At 42.1% G+C, this 9,366-nt stretch overlaps 2 protein-coding genes across 2 annotated transcripts; one reads left to right on the top strand and one right to left on the bottom strand.

Moving 5' to 3' along the window:
• The first annotated feature begins 150 nt into the window (after positions 1-150).
• Positions 151-6,635, top strand: tbp (TATA box binding protein). The gene is made up of 8 exons (XM_035400218.1): positions 151-501; positions 939-1,137; positions 1,692-2,011; positions 3,902-3,989; positions 4,432-4,523; positions 4,613-4,780; positions 5,163-5,257; positions 5,443-6,635. The coding sequence occupies exons 2-8, from the start codon at positions 1,084-1,086 to the stop codon at positions 5,520-5,522; spliced, it is 897 nt and encodes a 298-aa protein (XP_035256109.1). The 5' UTR covers positions 151-501; positions 939-1,083; the 3' UTR covers positions 5,523-6,635.
• On the bottom strand, positions 6,533-8,437 carry pdcd2 (programmed cell death 2). The gene is made up of 6 exons (XM_035400217.1): positions 8,008-8,437; positions 7,674-7,904; positions 7,367-7,519; positions 7,173-7,273; positions 6,965-7,078; positions 6,533-6,868 (listed from the first exon to the last, which is right to left on the bottom strand). Exons 1-6 carry the CDS (start codon positions 8,315-8,317, stop codon positions 6,671-6,673), a joined length of 1,107 nt encoding a protein of 368 aa, XP_035256108.1. The 5' UTR covers positions 8,318-8,437; the 3' UTR covers positions 6,533-6,670.
• Between the last annotated feature and the right edge of the window lie 929 nt (positions 8,438-9,366).

Raw genomic sequence — 9,366 nt, 5'->3', positions numbered from 1 at the left:
TTTGCCATTGAGGACGAAAAATAGTTTCAAAGGAGAGGAGTCTAGTCATAGGTTCATTTTCTGCGTAAAAGCCGCGCATATTTTCCTAAATGAAATACACGCTGTGTTTGAGCAGATTGTGCAGCAGAAATGTCCATTCTGGACGGACCAAAGTTTCTGCGTTGCACACAGACATGCGCAGTTCAGGTGCCTCAGCTTACTTCACGATCTTGAGGTTCAACACCACTAAACCTTATGTTATGGCGTAAACCTATCCATATACCAAACTTAAAGGGGAAAAACTAAAACTTCAGATCCGCTATTTGGGCAAAATACCTACAACCACTGGTTCATTGCCGACTGCACGATTTGCACACGATTTCGAAAAAACAACTGATGATTTGGACATGGGTACTCCGGAAGTGATCTGTAGCTAGCTAGTTTGCCGCACGGAGTTGGAACGTTCAAATTAAAGTGCACCTTCCTGGTTTTGAGAGATTGTTTCTGTTTTCAGGAACAAAGGTAAGTTGTGAAAAATTATTATTATTTGTAACGCCACATTTATTGTACAGTTGTCTTTGAAGCTAAGTCACAGGGGGAGACAAACTGAAAACATTCCCGCTAGTGCGCTAGCTTAGCTAACTAACGTTAGCTACCTGTACAAGTTTGGACGGTCTGGATACATTTGTCGTATGTTCAGCATATTAATCCAATTATGTTGTTTTGAAGAACAACCTAGTGTTATTTACGTTCAAATTTCAAATTTTTTGTTATGTTTTAACTGTATTGGTTATTAAGGAACCAAGTTGGCTCTGCGAGTTAGGTCGTGCTATTTGAAGTGTGTTGTAGCTTAGTTAGATAAGTACTAGTGCTACTTCTGCGTTGTATTATGTGATATGTCCAGATAAGATGAAAGATGAAATGATACAAAACGATGTGCAAATTCTATTGTTTTTCAGTTTCAGCTGTAGTTGTCAATGCCGCAGTATAATCCACTGGCGTCTGGCTGTGGTTAGTTTCTGCTATCCGGCAAGTTAAAAACAACTAAGTGAGAAGAAATACATTCCCTGGACATCACTGCTATCAGACTCATACGTGCAAAACATGGAGCAGAATAACAGCTTGCCCCCCTTCGGCCAGGGACTGGCGTCTCCTCAGGTGAGCCACATTAGGATCATACTGCCTCTTATGCTCCATTGCATTAAGGTGCCTTGCCCTGGCTTGACTTGCCAGGGTGATTTTTTAAAAAAGTCATCTTGATGTCATAATTTGGCATAACAAAAGGAGGTAGCCCCATTAGGCTGCAATACCGGCATCTTAAGTGGGGTCAGTATTTCTGCAACCACATTACCGCTACTAGTAGTGCCAACTAATGTAATGTACACATACATACATACATACATATGAAGTTTTAAAGATTGAGATCAGGCCCACCTTAATGGTTAATGTTGTGAAATTTGACACCATTGAGGTGGTTGAAATACTTTTTGCCCTCAATCCAAGCCTATTATGGTATGCCTGCTTGGGAAACCTCTGAATTTATCCTGCATGAGCAGTGTTCAGGTGTTCTAATCACACTTACTTCCTGCGAAAAAGACAGAAAATGGAAAGTGGTATTGAGCTAATTGGTGCTTTTGAGAGCTGGCAGGATTTTGCAGGTTTTCCAGTAATTCCCTAGTCAGTTTTCATAAGACATGTCCCTGTCCCCCCAGGGTGCGATGACGCCGGGTATCCCCATTTTCAGTCCCATGATGCCCTACGGCACAGGGCTGACCCCCCAGCCTGTTCAGAACACCAACAGCCTTTCCCTGCTGGAGGAGCAGCAGCGACAGCAGCAGCAGCAGGCTGCCTCCCAGCAGGGCGGGGTAGCGGGCGTGTCCGGGCAGACCCCCCAGCTCTACCATTCCCAGACTATGACCACCACAGCCCTGCCGGGCAACACCCCCCTCTACACTACGCCGCTCACCCCAATGACCCCCATCACGCCAGCCACGCCCGCCTCGGAGAGCTCCGGCATCGTCCCACAGCTTCAGTGAGTCGCCTCCCTCAACAGTTCCACACCGCTCTGATTACCCTCTGGAACTGAAACATGTAGACCCCACTGCCTCTTTACATATTAAGCCGCGTTTCCACCAAAATTACCCGGAACTTTTAGTCCCAGGAACTACTTTTCAAGGAACTAACAGGTTCCTTCAGCCCATGGTTGTCTGCGTTTCCACCGTGGTCTAAAGTCCCGCGAAGATTAGGCAAATTAGCCCACTGACGTATGAAAAAGCGACGTTGTCGTCCGTCCATCTGTCCTATGATTTCTTCTGTAACCCCATACTACCACCGAAGTAGCCTACATTATTTTCTAATAACCGGGACAGCCCGGAGGGGTTTATTCCACTTATATACAACGGGCTACCAACAATGACTGTATATGGTTACTTTTGTATTTATTGATTTTTATCGATTTAATCACCTGGAATTGAAATATTCTTCTGCAGCCGTTTGGGCATATTTTACCGTTGTCAAGCAAAAATGTCGTTGGTACTTGGACCGTTGTTATGCAACAAATAGTATATAACAGGCCAATAGTCAGATTGTAACTGTTTTATATATCCTCTCAAACACATTCATTATGTTTTTATGCGAACATTCGCTTTCATGTCTTGACATCCGAAGGGACAGAATGCATTCACATTTCCAATATAACTGGCAACAACAGCAGAAAACATGCACACGTTGATTACTTTCTCAACGTCAATTCCATATAGGCTAATCGCAAAATGACAAGAATAGAACGAAAATTCGGACTTGCGTGAACATTTAAATTAGTAGTGGTACAGCCACCGTTTGCTTTCCTTCGAAGTTACTGCTAGCCGAGCAGCGAAGTGTGCCCTCCAGATGCGAACCATGCACCATAAATTAGTCCATAGTCTTCCTGGTCTTTTCGTGGAATTGAAGAATGGCAGTAAAATGGAGTAAAATTACGGCAGTCTGAAAAAGCAGAAGGGACGATTACTAGAATTAACCTGTTATTTTACCCTGACAAAAAGTGCGGAAGGTGATTTCCAGTTTGCTTTTACTGTATCACCAATGTTAATTACGCAGAACTACCGCATACCTCACATAACTGTATCAAACGTTTTGAGTCAATTACAACGGGCTAACAAAGAAAATCCGGAAGAAAATATTCAGCAACCGAATTAATCCGTTTGAATGTTTTGGTAGCCTACGTAATATGCTGTCCCAGCACGAATGCTTATCATTTTATAAAACGAATACTAAAGCAAGATAAGAACAGAAGAGCACACGTTATAATTCCAAGACGTTGGCAGGCTATAACCAAAACTAGGCTACTGCGCCGCATAACATACAAGTTTGATTTGAAGTTATATTGAAAATAAATTGGTTTGCGGCTGCATATTTTCAAACATGGCGGTTGAAAATAAATACAAAAAAATGCTGCGAGTACTCGACCAATCAGAAATGTTCAGCGCTGCAAGCTCCACCCAAAAGGTTCCTGTACTTTCGGAAAGTACTACCCCCCGAGCATAAACTTTTTGGGGGGTAAAATAAAGCCCCAGGAACTAAATTTAGACCCTAGTTCGTGCGGTGGAAACGCACTGAGTTCCTCAAAAGGTTCCTAGTTCCGGGGTAAAGTTCCTGCGGTGGAAACGCGGCTTTAAACTGTGCCAAGGGAAAAGATCTAAGTACCCATTGCCTGTGAATCTCATCTTATCAATCACTGCTGTATTCAGGTTCCTCAGGCAAATTTTATGTATAGACTGTCCCTGTTTCCTAAAATATGCACTGAGCAAATGCAGTTGGTCAGGTGTGAAATGAGAGCCCGTGTTCCTTGTGCATTGTCAGTGCTGTTATAACTTACATATCACACTAGTCAGGACTCTGTTGTGTATTTGCGTGCGTTTTGTAGGAACATTGTTTCTACTGTGAACTTGGGCTGCAAACTGGATTTGAAAACGATAGCACTACGAGCCAGAAATGCTGAATACAATCCTAAAGTAAGTATAGTATCCGTCAGTTATGACTTTAGCTCAATATGCTCAAATGTGTTGGTTGAAGCTTACATTTCAGATTGACAATTATAGAAGCCACAAATGGGAAAATTGTGCATTCTCTCTTTTTTTCTCAAATTGTATTTAAAAAACGCAACTGTTTATGCTAATTTTGGATTTTTTTAAATCTCAGGTTATTGCTTGCAATTTAGTTCCACTCCCATTGAACTTTGCTATGTTTCTTGGGCACAACATTTAAACACCATTATATATATCAGATCTGGAGAATTGGCTCAGTTACTGGACTCTTTGATTCTTAGTGTTTTGATTATTAATCTTGTAGCATTTTGACTCTGTGTTTTAGTGTTCTGACTGTGTTGTACTCTTTTGGCTCAGTCGGTTTAAGTGTTTTGACTCTGTGTTTTAGTGTTCTGACTCTGTGTTGTAGCGTTTTGCTGCTGTCATCATGAGGATCAGAGAACCGAGGACAACTGCCCTTATCTTCAGCTCTGGAAAAATGGTGTGCACAGGGGCTAAGAGGTCAGTCGGGCACCCTCCACGCCACCTTCCTGCTTTGTGCATGCACTCAGAAATATCCATAACATAATCTCATGTTCTTCTATCCACAGTGAAGAACAGTCCCGCTTGGCAGCCAGGAAGTATGCCAGAGTGGTGCAGAAATTGGGTTTCCCTGCTAAATTTCTGGATTTTAAGATCCAGAACATGGTGGGCAGCTGTGATGTGAAGTTCCCCATTCGGCTGGAGGGCCTAGTGCTCACTCATCAGCAGTTCAGCAGGTTCGTCCCACAATGCACTTCATTATGTTTGTACAATATAAACTTGAGTCTGTTTTTATACCCATGAACAGAAGTCATGTATTTATACACATGTGGAAGGGCCACTGATGTGCTGTGTCTGATCAGGTGTTTATTCTTATGTGTGACTGAACTGAAGCCAACAAAGATGGTGAAGACATGGTTTTATTGCTTCTATTGCTGGAGGCTAGTGTCAGCAGTCATAATGTGAGTGTGCTTGAAAGGACAGCAGAAATAGAGCAGGGCCCTGTTTCATGAAGCAGGATTACTGAGGTACCTGGATAACTGCACTACCGCACTAACTTTGTGATATTCCCCCCTGTGATATTTCTTGAGAGTAACAATTATGCATTTTTTTTTCCAGCTACGAACCAGAATTGTTTCCAGGGTTAATCTACAGAATGATCAAACCCAGAATCGTCCTCTTGATATTTGTCTCTGGGAAAGTTGTGCTGACAGGTGAGGTTTTTTTTTGTTTAAAGTTTGAATTGAAAATGTCATTAAGCTTATTGTTCCTTTGCATTGGGAATCCTGATACACACCTAATACACAAAACAGGCATATCATAGCAGCCCCAGAGGAATATCACACTTTTAATTCTTGATATTGAAAATGTTCAACCCTTTTTCAATGTTTGTGTCCAGGTGCTAAGGTCAGGGCAGAAATCTATGAAGCATTTGAAAACATCTACCCCATTCTAAAAGGATTCAGGAAGACAACGTAATCAGTTTGATGGTGGACATTCGTTTTTTTTCCCATGCGGTGTCATTGTGGCTGGTGAACTGGGTTTACATTCTGACCTGTGAGCTGGGGACTCTGAAGCAGTACAGATGGACCTAATGTGGAAGTGAACCTCCGTCCACCTGTGTTTCACTTGCAGGGAAAATATTTTGCCCACCGCAATGTTCTCTGAATTATTTTTTTTCCGCCATGCTCTTAGAACAGAACACCTCAGAAACTGTTTTATTGGATGAAAACTTATCCTCAGAAGAATTTTTTTCCCCATCAAGGCAACTTAGGATGTGTTGGATTTCATTTCATTCCTTGTATTTAACGGTTTTCTTTTGAATAGAAGATGATTTTATTTGCATGTTAATTATGTGTACACGTGGAAAGAATTTCACACAGATGAACTTAGCCTAGGAAGTCTGGTTAAGGTACAGTTCAAGGTGAACAGTGCAGTCTGTAGATTCTCTGGTGTAAGACTATCAACACTTAAGTTTTATTATCCAGTAGAGTACTGGAGTACTCAAGGTAAGTAAAACTCAGACAAATGATTTTGCAAAGTTTGTTTGCTTGATAGTGGAATCATACAATGGAAGTAGTAAATAAATTTATTCAACTTTTTTAAATTAGATCTTTTTTTAGTTTAAGCGGATTTTTATGTAATTTTTGATTGGAATCATTGGCTTGTTCTAGAATTTTCAAAGCTTTTTTAGTTTTACGATACACTGTTCCCATCAGCCATCCTCTGTAAACCTTTTATTTCAGCCATTTTAATTGAAAATGAGGCTGTGTGACTGTTGCATTCTTCCTACTACATTAATGTAATTAACACCAGAATGTCATTATATGCATATACTTTCTGTACACTTTAAACACACAAACTGATGGGATATTTTACTTTTTTTTTTTTTGCATTTTAAAGTTTTTCAAAGGTTAGTGTAATTGAATATTTGTGTTCCATAGTGACAGGCCCCAGGTGTAAGAGAAGACTTTCAGACGACAACCATGTTATGTACACTGATTTATTTTTCCAGTGCTTTTCGTATGACATTCATTGTAAACTGGCAACTGTATCAAACAAGATAATAAATTTTTTTATTTGAGTAAAAGGTTGAAGTGTAGACATGTCTGGAGTGTATATAGACTTTACTGGCAGTCTGCATCTCCATCCTCTGTTGTGCTGTTAGGCTGGTCTCCTGTGAAGTCCTGTTTCCAGATGAATTCTGGGTAATATCCATGGCCCTGGTCACAGCTGTCCTCACAGGAGTACACACACACAGTTCCCCAATCGATGCTTGCGTTAGGGCTGTCCACTTTCAAGTGGTTCAGGAGCTGAGGCATAACCTGGGAAATTGGGCATAAAAGTTGCAAAGTGGCTCAGTGTCCTATCAAAGCAGAAACCTGGAAATCAAATGGCAGTTATTGAGATGTTGCATATACCTGAAACTCAAAAATGCGCTTCGCTCCACACGGACAGTTTGGAATTTCCTTCTCTTCAGGAACGTGTTCGGCCGAGACCCAGAGAGGAGAACCACGCCTACAGTATCGTAGCACCTGAGAAAATAAACTGCATTAGTTAATCTCTTACTATAGTGAGAACTGAATCAGCTCATCTGTCCATTGCAATGGAGATGGCTCTGCATTTTACCTGATGAGGCTCCAGTTCAATCCTCTGTTTGAACTTCTGAAACACTCTGCTCTCCTCTGTCTCATGCATAGCCATGTCTTCGAGTTCCTTCTCTTCCAAAGCTGTGGAAGGAATGCATTCATCATGGAGATGAGCTGAGCTTGCTAAATTGAGTTTTTACTAAGTAGTTATACGAAGGCAAATGTGTTATATACAGTCTCCTCCTGTGGCACGGCACTCCAGTGCTTTCTGTGTCTCGTCTGCTTCACACTGCCCAACTTTTACTTCGACCTCCTCTGGTTCTGTTACCAGCTCCAACTCAGGGAAGAGGAATCCGTGCTTCAGAAACCCAGCTGGGCCAGATGTCCCTACATAAGACAGAGCAGGCCAAATGTTTACATCCTGTATTTACAGTTTCATTTGATCACACTCAACATCGCTTTCTGCTCAGACATTACAAGTAGAGGGTTTTATCCAAAGCTACGTATAAAAGTGCATATCAAGGTCACTTTCTCTACCCACCGCATTCTTTCTTGTGTCCGCTTTTCCAGTCTATGACCTGGTGTTCTTTGCTGCAGTAATTCGCAGCGTGGCAACGGGAGCAAGTCTTCGGGCCAGCACAACCACACACCCTGCACAGTTGAACACCGGACTGCAGTACAACTGGGTCGTTGTCCGTTTCCGTCGTCTTTTCCTCAAGAGGTGGATCATATGGATAGAAGTCATTTTTCCTTGGTAACTGGCTCCTATACACTGTAAGAAGAAACCATTCATTTCTTGGCTGGTGTTCGGTTGAGGCGTTTCGGGCTAACAAATCAGCTTGTTTGTTGGCCACTTTTGCGGCTCCAAAACCTACCTTTAAAACAGCGACTGTCGTTGTGGGAGTAACAGTCTGGCGTTGTGCAACAAAACACAAACAGTGTTCTGTGAAAACTTCTGTTTTGTCCGTCAATCGGTGCGTAAACCTGCAAGAGGAACGCTGCTGGCCGATTACATTTCCCGCAGGCAACAGGGCATGGTAAGTCCGCCTGGCTCAACCACGCAGGTTTCCCCCCAATTTTACTAGGGAACTGCGAACTCCTAAGCTGCCAGGGCTCAGCCTCTTCCAAAAATCCCAACACAACCCCAGTTTCAGCTTTAGTTGCGTGCGTATCATTTCCTGCCATCGAATCTGTCAAAAAATAAAACGGATTTCTAACAGTCAGTGTACTCGCTTAGCTTGATCGTAGTCATGTAGCGTGTGGGGAACATAGATGGGGAAGCGTAGACGCTGCGCGCAGATTCGTAGTTGTGTATATTACGCGGATGCACCACTGCAGAAGACACAGTGAGAGATAAGCCATTTACATGATATACAGATCGGGGAAAATTTGCTGCACTCATCGAGATGTTCATGACCGATTACGTCTGGATTTATTGTCCCTGGTGCAACATTTTTCTGCACCAGAGAGTTCCATTTATACTGTCGCTTTTCGCTACAGAGGTTGGATTTGTAATGTTATTACACACCAATTTTTGGTCGACAAATTGAACGTATTAGTTTTGTGGGTGCGGTAAAGCCATTCTAGTGTGAACTAGAAGACCACAGTTCAGTTCCTCTCAGTCAGATCCTACAAATCGCACCAAATAACTACACTCCTGTTATTTAATCATAAAATCAAGGGCAATAGAAGCACTGGAAAATTAATGATGAATTAGTATAGGATAGCTTTTCCCTTAGATTTCCTCAGACATCTTCATTTTTTGGAAAAAAAAACTTTCAGAAAGTATTTTGCACATTGAAATGCCAATGTTGTTACACTCGTGTTTAATGGCTGCCCACAGGTGATAAGGACTAGAAAATTTTCATCCAACCAGTTTGTGCTGAATGTGGGACCAGATATTCTCAATAGGGTTCAATTCTGGACTCTGACCTGAGTTTCCCTCTAACCACTTTTTGATCACATTGGCTGTATGGGCAGGAGCATTATCTTGCTGAAAAATGACTCCTTCCTGCTGAGAAAATAATTTGTGGATGACAGGAAGGATCCACAAGTTATGCTCCCTTCTTCTTCATACTCTTTTTAATTGGTTGACTTGTCACACTGCACCAGCTCACCAACACCACCAGATGAAAATGCCCCGCCACATCATGACACCACCTCCTCCTTGCTTACCTGTTGTTGAGATGCATTCTGTGTGGAATCTTTCCCCTGATCTATGAAGGCACCTCTCT

This window comes from Anguilla anguilla, chromosome 18 (assembly GCF_013347855.1).
Source record: "Anguilla anguilla isolate fAngAng1 chromosome 18, fAngAng1.pri, whole genome shotgun sequence".
Taxonomy (NCBI): domain Eukaryota; kingdom Metazoa; phylum Chordata; class Actinopteri; order Anguilliformes; family Anguillidae; genus Anguilla; species Anguilla anguilla.
Note: the sequence above shows the minus strand (reverse complement) of the source record. Positions and strands in the feature narration are given on the sequence as shown.